The sequence below is a fragment of the Tauraco erythrolophus genome, chromosome 5, assembly GCF_009769465.1.
Source record: "Tauraco erythrolophus isolate bTauEry1 chromosome 5, bTauEry1.pri, whole genome shotgun sequence".
NCBI lineage: Eukaryota > Metazoa > Chordata > Aves > Musophagiformes > Musophagidae > Tauraco > Tauraco erythrolophus.
The window spans coordinates 13,571,635-13,586,642 of record NC_141469.1 but is presented as its reverse complement, the minus strand read 5'-3'; the positions used below and the strand labels follow the sequence as shown (position 1 = coordinate 13,586,642).

The window sequence follows — 15,008 nt, the reverse complement described above, 5'->3', positions numbered from 1 at the left end:
AAAACAACCAAGGGGAAATATAACAAAATTTCACCTAAAGTAAGAAAAATTTAAAAAAAAAATATCTCTGCTATCGTCCGCAGGAGACCGCAGGCAGCTTCTGCCAGGCGTGAGCTAGAGCCAGGCTCCGTGACATACCTCAACAACCGGCAAACTCCATGGGGTACAAGGTGATAATGTGGTACAGGCTCGGGCCATTAGAAAGAAAAGGGCTGCCTGGTAATGGGTTAGTGTTTGCTGCTAGAGAGCTCCATTAGAGCATCTTTTCCTCCTACTTTTGCTTTTTCCAGGCCCCGCGTTTTTCCCTGCGTGTGCTGGAAGCTTTTCCTTCTCTTCTAGCATTTATTTTTATTGCGTCATTTTCCCTCTGTTCCGCCTTCTCATTGGCCCTGTGTGACTGTTTGTTTAAACCATTTGCCTGCTTTCATCTTCCATTTTTCTTCTCTCCCTCTTCCCGGGAGCTCTCTAGCCGTGATTATCCTTACGCTTCACGTTAGCTTTCCTCCCTCCTGCTCCAGGATGGACTCGAAGGGGGCATTGATTAAAGCTAAAACCTTTAGCAGGAGAATTTTGATCAACCACTGGCTTCAGGGTCCGGTCGCCTCCACTCTCACTCCGGAGTGAGTCCGCTCACCAGCTTCCAAAGCCCCAGGACATTTGATGAGACAGGGCCAAGCTGGCATGGAGAGGGAAGTCGCAGCTCCTCTGGAGCGGCCTGATTTGTACTTTTGAAAGTCCTCAGCAATGCCTGTGGTAGAAGGGCAGCGAGGACAGGGTGTGGAAAAGCCGTTGTGTGGGCTGGCTTTTCAACTGTCTCCTGCTTTTTGCTCCCCGAAGGTTGCTGCTTGCTGTCGGAGTGGTAGGGCACGCTGTGAAATGCCGTGATGGCACGGCTTCACACAGCAGTCTTTGAGGGGAGTAATTACAGCCTTCATAATATGCCTAAAATACAAGGTCGGGCACTTCGGTGGCTGTTCAAATCCTGAACTCTCCCCCTGCTCCAGGGCTGGAGCTCAGGAACGGGTGCTGTGGCTGTGGGCAGGCGTCGGAGGGGAGGGCTGCAGGGACGGTGCCAAAGGGCTAGTTAGGGGCTGGCTGTGCAGCACAGCGGCAGCCCCCTCGGACCTCTTGCCTCCAAACACAAATGCCAGGGCTCTGGAAGCTGCTCTTCAGGGAAAGGAGGGCTGCTCCGTACTCCCGCGGGGCAGGAGCCGTATGTGGGAGTAACCTCTGAGTAACAGATGCCCTGTAAAACCACACCCGGGCTTGCCTCACAGAAACTTGTCTGTGCAGCCGTTCCCTCTCTGCAGGTCAAATTGTGGCTTGAATTAACCCCATTAGTTCACTTCTGGGAAAAAAAAAAAAAAAAAGTAAAATGCTGTTTCATGGGAGCATCAACACTGGTGCAAACGGCTCAAGAGCAGGTGAGGCTGCAGAGCGGGAGGATTCATTCCCGTTGCAGGAGCTGGGTAGGAGCATCAGAAGCGGCCACGGCTGCCTCACAGACCTGCCAGAGTCACAAGGGCTCTGCGCCTGCCCACGTCCTAGCGCCTCTGGGCCGGCTGGTAGCACAGTCACTAGCCCCTGCCATACACAGCATGTATGGGCGTATCATAGAATGGTTTGATTTGGAAGGGACCTTAAAGATCATGTAGTTCCAACTCCCTTGCCAGGGACAGGGACACCTTCCCCTAGATCAGGTTGGCCAAAGCCTCATCCAGCCTGGCCTCGAACGCTTCCAGGGATTGGGGCATCCACAACTTCTCTGGGCAACCTGTTCCCATGCCTCACCACCCTCGTTGTAAAAAATTTTTTCCTTAGATCTAATCTAAATCTCCCCTCTTTCAGTTTAAATCCATCACCCCTTGTCCTATCACTACATGCCCTTGTCAGAAGCCCCTCTCCAGCTTCCCTGTAGGCCTCTTTAAGCACTGGAAAGCTGCTAGAAGGTCTCCCTGGAGCCTTCTCTTCTCCAGCCTGAACAACCCCATGAAGTCGTTCATATCCATGAGGACTTGCCCAGGACTGCGAAGTTCACGTCCCAGAGGTGACTGAGCAGGTACTGGGTGATAACCACAGCCTTGCCAAGAGGCTCTACTTGAGCCAGGATCTGTAACTCATTAAAGCAAATAAGATGATCTCTTCTTAATTTTACACTTCACAAATACTTTTATATTTTTATACTTATTTCTTCCTTTTTTTAAGAGATGTATGTAAAGAGGCTATTTTGGGTTTCATTTGGGCTGATCCTTTTTTTCCTCCCCAAAATAGTAAGACCAGTAAAAGATCACAATTACAAGGAAACTAGTTATTTGAGATAAACGAACACTTCTGCCTCAGCACACAAACCCAACCATTATATCATTACACTCCATACCTTGGAACTAGCTGGTGAAACTGAGGATAAACAAAACTGAAAAGCAGGAGTGATTTCCTCTGCAATGGTTTCTTTCTTGGGGGGAGAGGAGAAAACACCGGAGTTGTTATTTGCGAAAGAGGAAATGAGCCTGGTTTAATTACGCCGGTTGAAGTTCAGTTCTGAATCCCACCAACTGTGCTCAGGATCTGGGGAGTCAAACCACTGTGCTGAAGCAGAAGTGGGGGCATGGGGAGGCAGGGCTCCTGGTGCCACTGGTAAAATGGTGATCCCGTCTGCCTCCCAGTCCTTTGAGATGAACTTCTGACAGTCTTTAGCTCTTAAATGGCATTAGAAAAACAGTTGCTCGTTTTAGCTTTTGTTACATGTTTTGTCACCAGAAATGAAGAAATTAGCCTCGCTGATGAACAAGCAAAAATACACAGAAGTAATAGTCTGACAGATCCTGCTTATTCTGTGGAAAGAATAAACTGCGTCGAAAACAGGGGGAGGAGAAATGCAGGCAAAGGGAGGTGAAAGGAAAACAAATTGGCTGCACGCAGAGGTCTGGTGTCAAACGTCAGAGGGATCTTGTTCGCTCAGATACTGTATGAAAGACCATGGCAACCGGGGGCCCAGGGAGAGAGGAGAGGTTTGTAGCCCCTCCCTGAGCCTGGATGACAGAGGAAATAGGTGAAGCAATCGGCTCTGCAGGGCCTGCTGCCGGAGTCGGAGTTGTAAACCGGAATATTCCGTCCCTTCGTCCTGTAGGTTGGCTCTTTCAAGGCAAAAAAAAAATTAAAAAAACCCACCAGTCTGAAATGAATGGGTTTGTAATTCCCTTAGTCTGTCAAACAGTACCATTCTGCGAAAGGTGGCTTTGCTTTGGGCTGATTGAGAGGGATTAAGATCCCTGCCAGGCACAGTAACAACATTACAAGGAATTTAACAGAAATATTTCTAGGGGAATATAGGAACGTGCTTTCAGGCTGCTCTGAAAACACTGGGTGGAGATGATCTTTTACTGTGACAAAGTGTATGGAAATGGAGTAATATTTTTTTGTCCCACTAATAGGTTCAAGACCCTCTTTTTAACATATATATATGTATATACACATGCACACACATATGCAGTACCTAAGAGCCCCAAGATAAAGGAGCAGTGCCTGCCAGCCTAGCACCAGCGCAGTGCAGGAGGGCCAGGTGCCGCCGCGGGTGCCAGGAAGCAGGAGCTCACAGCTGTGCAGAGGTAAGGGCAGACAACACTGTTGTATCTTGTACATCACAGGCTGTTCAATTGCACCACTAAGTTGTGTTTATCCAGAAAGGCTGTCATCCTTGAAGACATCAAAATGTGGAGATCTGCCATTTCTGATGGGTAATGAAATCATAGTGTAAAAATTTGATTCTTCTTTCTGATATGAATCTGTCTTCAGCTTCCAGCCCTTGTATCTGGTTTTGCCTTCTTCACTGGATAAAAGAACTCTTTAAAGGATTTCTTCCCTCGTGAAGGTATTTTTATACGCCATGGTCAAAGCATCTCTCGGTTTTCTTTGTGGTGAGCTAAATGGATTGAGCTCTTTAAGTCGCTGACGGGCAGACACTTTCTGCCTCAAATAATTTTTGTGTCGTCTTTTTCTGCTCCGACTCGAAAAGGTAGACATCTGATTGTATACATTTTTCTAGTATCGTTTTTCTAATGCAGTATGCAGGATAAGCCACCTCCTGGCTTCTATTTGCTCTTCCGCTCTTTGTATATTCAAGGATTGCATTAGTTCACGTACCGCAGAATGGCACAGCGAGCTCATGGCTGATTGTCCATTTTGCACATTAAGACCCTGCTTTCAAGTCTCTCCTTCCCTCAGCTTTTTGGGAAACGCTTTGTTCCCAGGTGTGGAATACCCATCCTCCCTCGATTTCTGCCTGTTGCCTAGCACAGCCCCCTCTTCCCTGGGGTCCCTCTCTGCCCCTCAGCCTTCAGCAGGAGCAGAGCTGTCTCACCACGTCCAAGAGCTCTGATCATGGGGCTGTGCACGGAGGGCCGATGCGTGGCCTTGGCCGGTCCCTGCCTGTGCTTACTCCCACTCAGCTGCCCAGTTCTTGGGGCATCAGCTGGTGGTCGTTCTGGTTGTTCTGAAAGAAAATTGTGTGATCACTTTTAGCTGTAGCTGAGAGATTGAACGACATACGGCAGGAATAAATCACTGTATGATTAGGAAGAGGCATATAAGATTTGAGACAAAGAGGAAAATACCTTTTCCACTCCCCTTTGTTCTCTTTTCAAAGTCACTTGTGTTCAATGTGCATAACTGTACATGTATGCTTACACATCACTTCTGAACTCCTGCAAATGATCCTCTCACTCCAGTAGATCCCTGGAAATACACTGGGAGAGCACAAAATTTATGCTATCACTTAACTCAGGATCAGATTATTAACAGAGGGCAACTCCCATGTAGGCATTAACTAAGCAGCCAGATCCCTACAAAAGGTCATCTTACTGGGTGCTCTGCAGCTGTAAAAACCTGTCCGGACATGTTATGCTGACCATTTGGAAACTGTGGTTCTTTTTCGGCTCCGTGAACGGCTCCTTGGTTCTTTCAATACCTGGTTTTGCTCCCAGGGACTGAGCGCTGGATTCTGTCCCTGGGCTGCTTTAAAAGCAGGTGGCTGAGGCTGCAGAGGCAGGAGGGATCCCTGCAGAGTCCCCAGGAGGCTTCACCAGGGCCAGCGCGTGCGTTTGAACTTGCTCTGCGGTGTGTCCGAGTCAGGGGACAAGGCCTTGGCACCATCCCTGCTCCCACAACGGGCCACTCGGCTTCAGCTGCCCCTCGGTGAGGGCGGAGCTGTGGCTTCCCCGTTCCCGGCTGGAGCACGTGTAAGTCTGCACGAGCTGCTGTTACCAGGAGAGAGCTGTTTGCAGCCTGCGAGTAGCACACAGTGGCTTTGGGTGTCGTTGAAAATAGCCAGAGTGATAATTCAGAAGTCACACCGTACCATCTTCCCAGATGTGACAAACTGAGGATACAGCACGTGTTTCCTGTTCCAGGACATCTTGTCACTCTTTTCAGGGACTACACGCCTACACCCGTCCAGGGCACTCCTGTATGCACCTGCCTACGTGCACAGGAGGAGCACAGGGCCCTGGGGGAAGGAGCTGGGTTGTCCCCTTTCTGCTGCGGATCCCTGGGGGATCCCTGTGGAGAGGTGTCAGCCTGAGTCAGGTGGTGGGCACGGGCTGCTAGGCAGTCTGGAGAGTAAAGTGGCAGCAGTGCTGGTTGGCGGAGAAGGGCAGAGGGTGTAAGAAAGAGGAAGGGATGACAGGGAATGAGAAGTAGGAGCAGGATGTCCAGAGCCAGGAAGGCTCAGGATGCAGTAGGAGGAAAAAGCATCGTCAGTAAAGCTTGGATGAGTTTGGTTTTGAAGGTCTGTAACTGTGTAAATGCTGCACTGAGCCCGAGTTGTTTGACTCGGTGCTCAGCTCCTGCGGTGAGGCTGCCCGTGGGCCTGGAGCAGGCACGGTTTGTAAGAGGCAGCTGTGTAGAGCCCAGTGTTGCTTCTTCCATCACCACTTCCCAGCCACGTGCAGGTACCCCCTGGCACGCTTCCACGTCTCCCCTCCGTGTGGGACCTCCGGAGGGGACAGTGGGAGGAGGGTAGGTGCACATACCCATGGAGAGCTGAAGCATGGAGCCCGAGTGGCCCCATGCCGCTGTCGGGACTGGGCAGGGCCATACAACACCCCTCAGAGGTTAACAGTGCCGGGCTGCAGAGCTGCTCCTGGTAGAGAGCTCTGCTTCCAGGTGCCTAGGGAGCATTTTCCTGCCTGCAGAGACCTTTTGCCTGGGCTGTGCTCCTGGTTTTGGGACACACAACCCAGGGCTGTTCCCAGTGATGTCAGTGGGGCCTTTTGTCATTGGTTGAGAAGAGCTGTTGCCAAAAAAAAATGGAAAGGAGAAGGAATATTCCGGGCGAGAGGGTGGTGTTCTGGCTTGATGAAGAAGGCCTGGCTCTAAACTTGTTATTAAAACTGGAAGCAGGAAGTTTTTGCTCTGAGTGGGTAAACTCTTGTACCTCGAAATGACTAAATGCATAACACTGGAAGTAACACCTTTGTGCTAATCTTCGTGTTTCCTCCAGCTGGTGCACAGCGCACGGGGCTCGTGTCAGCTGGCGGGGCTCCTTTCAAAGCTTTCTTCCTTTTTGAACTCCGGAGTTAACTTCTGACGTAATGTGATACGGAACAGAGGCCCTTCTGCGGCGTTACCCGTGGGGCGAACGTGTCCAAGGTAGAGCGAACGTGTCCCTCGGCCGTACCCATGTGCATGCCGAAGAGCCAGGACAGTAGTTCTGTAACAAGATTGTTTTGAGGGCAACTCAGCGAGGACTTGGGCTGCAGCCTCAGAGGCAGCTGTGCAACGAGGCTCGGCAGAGGAAGCTCTGAGTGATGTCACTTCACAGCATGCCCTTTGGCTCCCGAGTCTTTTTCCTCCCCTCCCTTTTCTTTTTCCTTGTAGTGGCTGCAGCAAAGGCTCCATTATTTGGCAGCGTGGCATTGCTTTTGTCTATAAATGGAAGCACTTGGCCCGTCTCCCAGTATAACACAAGATAGCCCTGTGCATCAGTTATGCAATCTGTAGCTTGATGACTTCATCAGAAGTCGGGGGAGGGCCAGGGGGTGGTCGGAAAAAGCCTTTACCATCAGCTCTGCTGGAGACAGCTGATGTCTGGGTGTCCCCCCCTCAAAGCAAAGAAAGCTGGAGCTCAGCAGCAGGGGTGGGTGGAAGGGCTGGATGCAAGAGCAGCTGAGGGATCCTCGGTGGATGCGTTTCCCTGACCCCGGCTCGGGGAAGCCCCAGCAGCTGCTGCAGCCCTCACTCGCCCTTACGATGCTGCAGGGACCACACTTGACCGGGTTGTAAAGAGCAGAGTGAGACGGGACCAGGGGAGAAGTGGGAAGAGGAGCGAGGAGGGAACTTTGAAACCAGGGCAGATGTTAAAAAGCGGAAGCAGCTGAATATCAGAGAGCTGCCTGTCAGCAGAGCGCCCTGCTGGGAATATCTCTGCAAAGTGGAGATGGGGACAAATTGTGTTTTCTTGTTACTTCCTCAGAAGGGTCCTTGAAAACCTGACCTTTCATGCAGAAAGGCTGATCCTAATTTCCTAACCTACACTTAAGCATTCATCTTAACCCTTTCATTGACTGGGTTAGGTGCTGTAAGATTACTTTCCTGTATGTTCCCAATCACGCAGTAATTGACATAACTCAAACCGTCAATGAAGCGGATGAATCTAAACCTTACCCCGGCATGCTTTGCACAAAGGATCCTGAAGTGATACAGGTCCTTTCCATCAAGTTAGTGTTTTCGAATGGGCACCCATCTCTATAAAACAATTACAGAGGTTCTAACCAGCAAACGCCAAGGTCCTGCCAAGCCAGCAGCACTCTGCGGTGCTCGCTCTGGCTCACTGGCCCAGCAGAGGTGAGGAGCACTGGTACCGCCACACGCCGGTATGTGCTAGTGGCTTTCCCGATACTTGATAAAAGGTGGTCCTGCCCTGCGGAGCAACTCGTGCACAGTTGTTTTGCCTTATGGGAAGTCAGCCTGAGCTAACCACAGTGTTCCTCGCCTCTCCTTTACCAGGCAGCAGCCCCTGTGCATCCCAGGCCGCGATGCAGAGCTGGGCGCAGATGGAGAGCTGGGTGCGGGATGGCGAGGGCGGGCTGCCCGGCAGCGGGTGTAAGCGGTGCCCAGGCAGGGGCTGCGAGGCGCTCAGGTACTGTCATGTGGACAGGTAGATGGGAGAGAAGAGAAAATCCTCAAGCTCTTTTACACCCAGAATAAGGACCGGGCAAACAGCGCTGCACCCGCCGCTTTGTGATCAACCCCCCAGATCCTTGTTTTTTTAAATCCAGCCCTAGCTGGCCGGCTGGTTTCGAGCCAGGCGCCCTCCGCAGCGCTGAATGGAGGCACTGGGCTATTGCAAGCGTCGTTCTTCCCTGGCAGCGGGCGAGCCCGGGGGACGCCAGAGGGACCCACCCGCCTGACGGCAGCTTGGGGGGCAGCTTTGAAGGCCCGAGCTCTGGGTACCGCTGCAGACTCCCCGCCGTCCCGCTCCGCTCCTGCCCGCGGCGGGGGACACGGTCCCGCCAGGCCCGCACCGGGGAGAGGCCGGTGCCCGGGCCGCGCCGCGGGCGGGCAGCGACACCTGCCGGCGGCGCCGGGGGCCGCAGCCTCCCCGGGCAGGGTCGGTACGGGGCTGGGGTGGAACCCCGGCTCTCCGCCGGGAGGAGAGCGGGCTGGGGGCGCTCCCCGGCCCCCCGCAGTCCCCGGCTGGCGCCAGGCGGAGAGAGGAGGGTTTGGGGTTTACCCCCGGCCTTCTGTCGCTTCGTTTTCCCAGCCCTAAAAAGCAGCAAATTGGGTTAGAAACGTAAAGAGAAGGCAGGGTGGGTTTAGGAGGTGTCCGTGGCGTCACATGCCCGCCCTGTATCCTTTCAGCTACGTGCTTTTGGTCCGTTGCTGCGGGATGGAAATCTTAAATAAACACATTATGAGGTTAAATCCTGACATTCTGGTGCTTATTATAAGAGGAATTAGTGGTGCCAGCTCCTGCTATTCATTGTTTGCACCTAAAATCTTGGTTTCTCAATCCAGGGGACTGTGTGAAACTGCCGTTACGGAGAAAGGGAAGTGGAGAGAAAATCTATTTCTTGTCTCCATGGTGAGAGAGGGAAAGTTTGGAAAAATATGACTCTGAAGCGACATATCCTGAATGAAAATAAACCTAGTATGCAACTTTATTAGGTTATTATTGTTAATGAATTGTAAAGTGCTCTTGCTTTTTCTGTGGGGGCTTTGAAGTCTAGGAGAGAAGAGGAACCTGCCACCTGTTCCTTATGGGGAACAGCCTGTGGCTTGGTCACAAGCCACAATCATCTTTCCAAGGCCTCCTATTTTCTTCAAGCTCGAGTTTTCACTCAGAGACTCAATGCTTCTGGTTAACGAGCCATAATTTCCCTTGGCTATGGAGCACCCAGAGTAACGAGGTCTCCTCTCTCTCTTTGCCACAGGAGCAGCATCAAGTGGGATTGTCTCGGACCACAGGGCCTATGCAGCCTTCTGTCCCACCAGGCTCCAGCAGCGTGGTCACAGGCACGAGCTCTGGCGGTCCCTTCCTAGGAAACCAACCTCAAGCGGCCATCATGAAGCAGATGCTGATCGAGCAGAGAGCCCAGCTCCATGTGATAGAGCAGCAGAAACAGCAGTTTCTAAGAGAGCAAAGGCAGCAGCAGCAGATCCTGGCAGAGCAGGTAGAGTATCCGTTTATCTCGGGCACTGCAGTGCACGCTGGTATGAGAGCATGAGCGCTAGAGACAGCACGACACCAACCCTTCCTTCTATATGTGGTAATTCTTTGTGGCTCCTATTGTGGTATTTCTGCAATTGTTATCAAAGAGGAGTCACTTGCCTCCTCCATTAGCTTGGCAAATATTACCCATGTTCCCAGTGGAACGGTCACACGAGATTTTAGACGCTGGACAAGTTAGGTCTTAACCCAGTACCTCATGGTGCGTTTATGCTGGCAGAGGCAGACTCTGCTACAGTTACAGTGGCTGGTCCTCTCCCCTGCCTCTGACTACGGCCTTGCACTGGCAAAAGCTGTGTACAGCCGTGCAACGATCTGGGACGAAGAACTAACGTGGGTTAACTGCAACCTGGCAAAGAAAAAAAGTTACTATTTACCCAGATTAATTCCTTAATCTGGCTTATCACACACCAGTATGAGCGATTATGTGAGCACAAGGGAAAGGCAGCATCAAGAGGGGAACCAGAGGCTGAAGTGGGAGAACAGTAAAACCACTCCTCACAGTGACAGGGTGGAACTGTTGCACTGGAGCCTGCCACTCAGCTTCTGGAGCTCCCAGGCTTTGCAATACGGACGTTAAATTATCCAGACTGAATGGTGATGTTTTACATGTGTTTAACTCAGCTGTAGTTTAAAAACCAGTGGAAAGTCACTCTGTTCAGTTCCTGTAAGCTCATACCCAAGTTTAAACTTGCAGTCCCCTGACGCTGCCTAGAAAATGTTCTGATGGGTCAGCAGCTGCTCTAAGCTTGGCTTCACCTCTCTTCCTAGGGAAATCCAGGTTAACACCTGGGGTCTGCTTTGATTTGTGTTAGGACTTGTGCACGTTGTACAACCACAGAAGTACTGATAGCCTTCCCCTCTTCTCGTGGTCCCCCTGAGAAACAGAAAAATTCACCCCCAGTGAACAGGAAGGATGCTCCTAGAAATATTTGGGATAAAGATGCAGGAATTGATTCAGAGGTGAACGAGTGCAGAAGAGTGAGGATGCGGTAATGTTATCCCATGATGGATTAGGCCAATTCAAGCGCACAAACCCAAGAGCCAGTCACTGACCTGGCTGCTGAAGGCAAATCTGAAGGTGTCCAAAACCTACAAGCCTGTGGCTGTCAAGTGTGCTGGCATAAATGAAAAGTGATGAAGTCACAGTCCTCAGGCTCCTGGCTTTGGGTGTTTTGTGGCTAAGAACATTCTCTTTATCTTCTTGAGAGTTTTCAACGTGTATTTATGAACACAGGGATTAGTACGTTCTTCTTTCCCATCTTTGCAATTTTCTTACCTTTGTTACACATCCTTGGTTTTGGACACAGAATTTGTACAGCTGCAGATGAAGCACCAAGATATGTCCTTTTAGGAATTGCTTCATCAAGTATACCCGAGGCTTTGAGAGCTCTGGTGAACACACTCTCTGGTTTCATAATCAGCCCTTGATTCCGTTTTAGATGCATGAGAGTTCATAGAAAACAACCACAGAGGAGCGGGCTGGATCAAGGGAGGGAGGCATTTTGCAATCAGCTGCTCCCCAAACATCGTTCACTGAAGCACAAGAAGAAACGTGCCTTAGTAGCCACTTCTGTTGTGGCTAGAGAGCGGTCCTAGGCTGCAGTGCTCAGGTCAGGATGCTGATAAGGTCAGGTCAGACCTCCTCGCAGCTGGGTGCTTCGAGTGCCGAGGTGGAGGAACACAAACCTCGAGACCTTGGCAGGGCTGGGGGAAGGAAAGGGTGTGTGGCTACAGTTGCCCTTAGACCTAGGTGAGCTAAGTTATCCCATATCCCTCCCTCGCCTTTCAGCCTGGAGGCAGGGAAGTTTGTGCTGTAGAGGCCGAGGTGAAGTGGTTGTAAGTAAGGAGAGATGATGTTCGCCTCGGTGCTTATTCCTTTTTGAACCAAAAGGAGCTCGTGTCCCGAGTAGCTTGAGTGCTCTCAGGAGGGCTCTTCAAATGACTCTGCTTGTCTCTGCAGAACAGCTTTCTAGATAAGGAACGCTGCAGTTCTGCTGCAGTGCTTTTGCTACCAGCCCCTTTCTCAGCTCAGTAATTAATTAATCATCTTTTCCTCTTTTGCTTTCTTTCCCTCGTTCGTTTTCAGCAGTTACAGCAGCAGTCACATTTGCCTCGGCAGCATCTGCAGCAACAGCGGAGCCCGTATCCGGTGCAACAGGTCAATCAGTTCCAAGGTAAAAGTCAAATTCTTTTTCCTATTTTGAGTCAACATGTGCCTCTGTAGCAGGCACGTGGAAGCTCACACGTTTTGTGAAGACCAGGGTTTGTTTAAGCAGTGTGCCAGAATAGGAAGTTGAGCTGTTGCGCGCTTACACATGCTGCATATTTTACCAAAGGGGAATGCCCAGGTTTGTGTGTTTAGTTAAGTTTCTAATTTCCTTCCTGCTCCCTTCAGTGAAAGCTTCGTGGTTTTATTTGACATTTGTCTTGCCTCTTCAACATCTGGATTCTGGGGATTTGTCTTGTCTGCCTCCACTCTCGTTGTGCCTTTTTTTGCCAGCTAGTGTCTCTCACTGTATCTTGGTTCTACTCCTCTTCATTCCCCACTTTATCTAATTTGATGAGCAGGGTATTTCAGAGAGGTCAGCTTTATCTGGAGAAGTGTCTGATAAATGTCAGGGAAACACAGTGAAATATCTGAGATGAAAATGGAGATTTTTTTTTTAACGTTCTCAAAAAAAAGCCCAAGTATTATTTCAATGTACATGCAGATAACTGAAGAATGTAAGGACAATCATTTTGGCCCAGGAAAATAAGTTAATTCTGAGCTTTTTAGGTGCAAAGCATCAGCTGAATGTCTTCACTAACCATGAATTCCAAATAGACATTAAACAAATGTGCGCGTGTGCCCTATAGTCACGATAGCGTCATGTAGCTGGAACAGAAAACAAGGGAGGGGAGTGTATTGCAGTTCTCCTACCCAGGCAGGAAACAGGCAGCCAGGTCTTCTGCTGGTATATATCAGGGCAGCTCATTCTATAATCACCTGCTTAGTCTTGTCTTTGGTGGCACAAATTCTATAGGAAATTAAATTTTTCCTAATTATTCATTTGCCAAATCAAAATATCTGTGTGTGCACCGCCATGAGACGCAAACATAAAATCTACATTAATGCTTTTTTGAAACCTTGCCTTCATATGTATTATTTAAAAGAAACGCAGAGGAGTGTTTAGGCTAATCTGAGAGAGAAAGAAATTAATTTTCATAAATGAGCTCATTTAAATGTAAATATTTTACCATTTTTCCTCTTTAGTCACATGAATGTAATCAAGTGCAGTAGGTTATGTGTAAGTGAGACCAGAAGGTGGCCCAAAATCTTCAAATCTGTTGCATCTCTCTTTTACCTACTTTTTGTCTGAACTCTTGCCTCTTACGCTGAGCACGGTAGTTCATGAAAGTAACAGGTGAACCACTTGCTGGTGGTGACTCTTTTGGAGGTTTTAAACTGCCATTTTCAATCAAAAAATAGCTAAAGGTGCCTTAAGTTTTATCATTATCTATACACTTAAGCACTTGCTGGAATCATGGCAAAAAGAGACAGCTTCTGTTCATGGAAGAAGGAAATCTAAATTAAGACAATTTGAAGAGACCCCAGTGCCAATCATTAAGAAAACAGTTTAATTGATAACACAGATAAAGTAGAAGCTGCTGCTGCGTTTGCCCTGTGCGAGTCAGATCCAGATGGTCTCTCTTCATGCTACAGAATGTTTCAATTTATCCACGTGTTGGAGAGTTGTGCTAAAAGCATCCTCCAGAAGCTCATCCTGCTGCAGCAAAAAGGAGCCGTAGCCACCCTCTGCATCATGTGTGCAAAACTACAGGGCTGACACTTCTTTTATTCATACCCATCACGGGAACCAGGCCAACATAAATAACAGGGCCCAGCATTCCTTACTCTCTATGGATGTTCAGATGTGTTGTCTGCCACTGAGGGACGACGTGTAGGGGCTGATTTAAGAACGTTCAGATTTTGCAGTACAGTTTATGACTCTTAAAGCAATGATTTTATGTTTATGTCTTGCTTTTAATAATGTTTGAGCTGGGAGTAATTGTGTGCCTCATACTCTCGGAGCTTCACCTGCAGAGTATTTTATTTAGTTTGGTATGGTAGTGACTCAAAACCATAATGAACCCCTGGCATAATCAGAGCTATGGTAATTGTTTTAAATAAAGATAGTAAATACAGAAGCATATTGGCTTCCCAGAAATCGATAACTCCCCCCATCCCCTGCCCCTGGAAGGAAGATACAAGCATGGCTCAGTTATCTGCCACGGTGTGGAGTTTAACAAGGTTAGGACTTTCTGGTTTCCCATCACTGGCCTAAGGTGGAGTAAAATGTGCTTATAATATTGATTCACTAATACACTCTCCCTGCTTTAAATGTCCACAAAAAACAATTTTTCTTCTTTCCATAGACTTAATCAGTAACAATGATATAGAAAATCCATTCATTTATGCCTCCTGAGCTATTAAAAAATTGATTGGCCTTCTGAGCCTGACATTTCCATTTTCAAGGCTTTCTTTTGAAAGACAATGGAGATATTTAAAAGAGAGCTTCAAACGGTAAACTGAAGTTCAGCAGCTTTGCTGCCATTGAAGACGACCAGCGGAAGCTTTCTCATTTGTCTGCTAGAAGCTGAATTAGGCTTACCGGAAGAAGATAAGTGCTACTGAATCACAGTGCATATGCAACTTTGAAGTCTTAGGGACTAATTTTTTTCATGGAGGAGAGTGTTCATTGTCACTGATCCTGGGGGAAAAAACAAACAAACATACCAAACCAAACAAAAAGAAAGACTCACATTTACTTTTGAAAGGGGACTTTGACTTCCAGGTCAGTTCTTAAAAAAAAATCATTTCTGGTCCCAGCAAGGTAAGAGAAAGGCAGACCTATTGCAGCCCTGCAGCTCCCGCGGCTGTGCAGCTTTTTCACCCGAGCAGGTTATTATCAGGGAGTCAATCGTGGCTGTAATCAGCACCATGCATGCAATCACGTTGCCTCTATTCTTCAAGAATCTGAAGCCACTAATCCCTTTGGGTACCCATCCCAAAATTGTCATAATTGAGAATTACTTAGCGAGTGAATCCTTGGCCTTTTAACCTTGCCAGCCTCATTTTAAGCCTTAAGGGAAATTAGGTTGCTTGTCTGCATCAATGGTGTTCTCTGCTGAACAGTGTCCCGCTTCACAAATTGGATCCGTAACATGACCAGCGACTCCTGTTTAGGGTAGTACTTGAGCTGTATTGACCCTCACCTTCAAGGAGAGGGAAACTGGCAGA

General features: G+C 49.0%; 1 protein-coding gene across 2 annotated transcripts in view; it reads left to right on the top strand.

Annotated features, from left to right (window-relative positions):
• MAML3 (mastermind like transcriptional coactivator 3) overlaps positions 1 to 15,008 on the top strand; it is a 246,672-nt gene that overhangs the window by 230,395 nt on the left and 1,269 nt on the right. Inside the window, exons 3-4 of one of the 2 annotated variants that reach the window (XM_086612204.1) lie at positions 9,432 to 9,668; positions 11,814 to 11,901. In XM_086612204.1, coding sequence (XP_086468330.1) covers positions 9,432 to 9,668; positions 11,814 to 11,901 — 325 coding nt within the window. Of the gene's footprint in view, positions 1 to 9,428; positions 9,669 to 11,813; positions 11,902 to 15,008 lie in introns of both variants that reach the window. The other variant, XM_086612203.1, reaches the window with a different exon arrangement.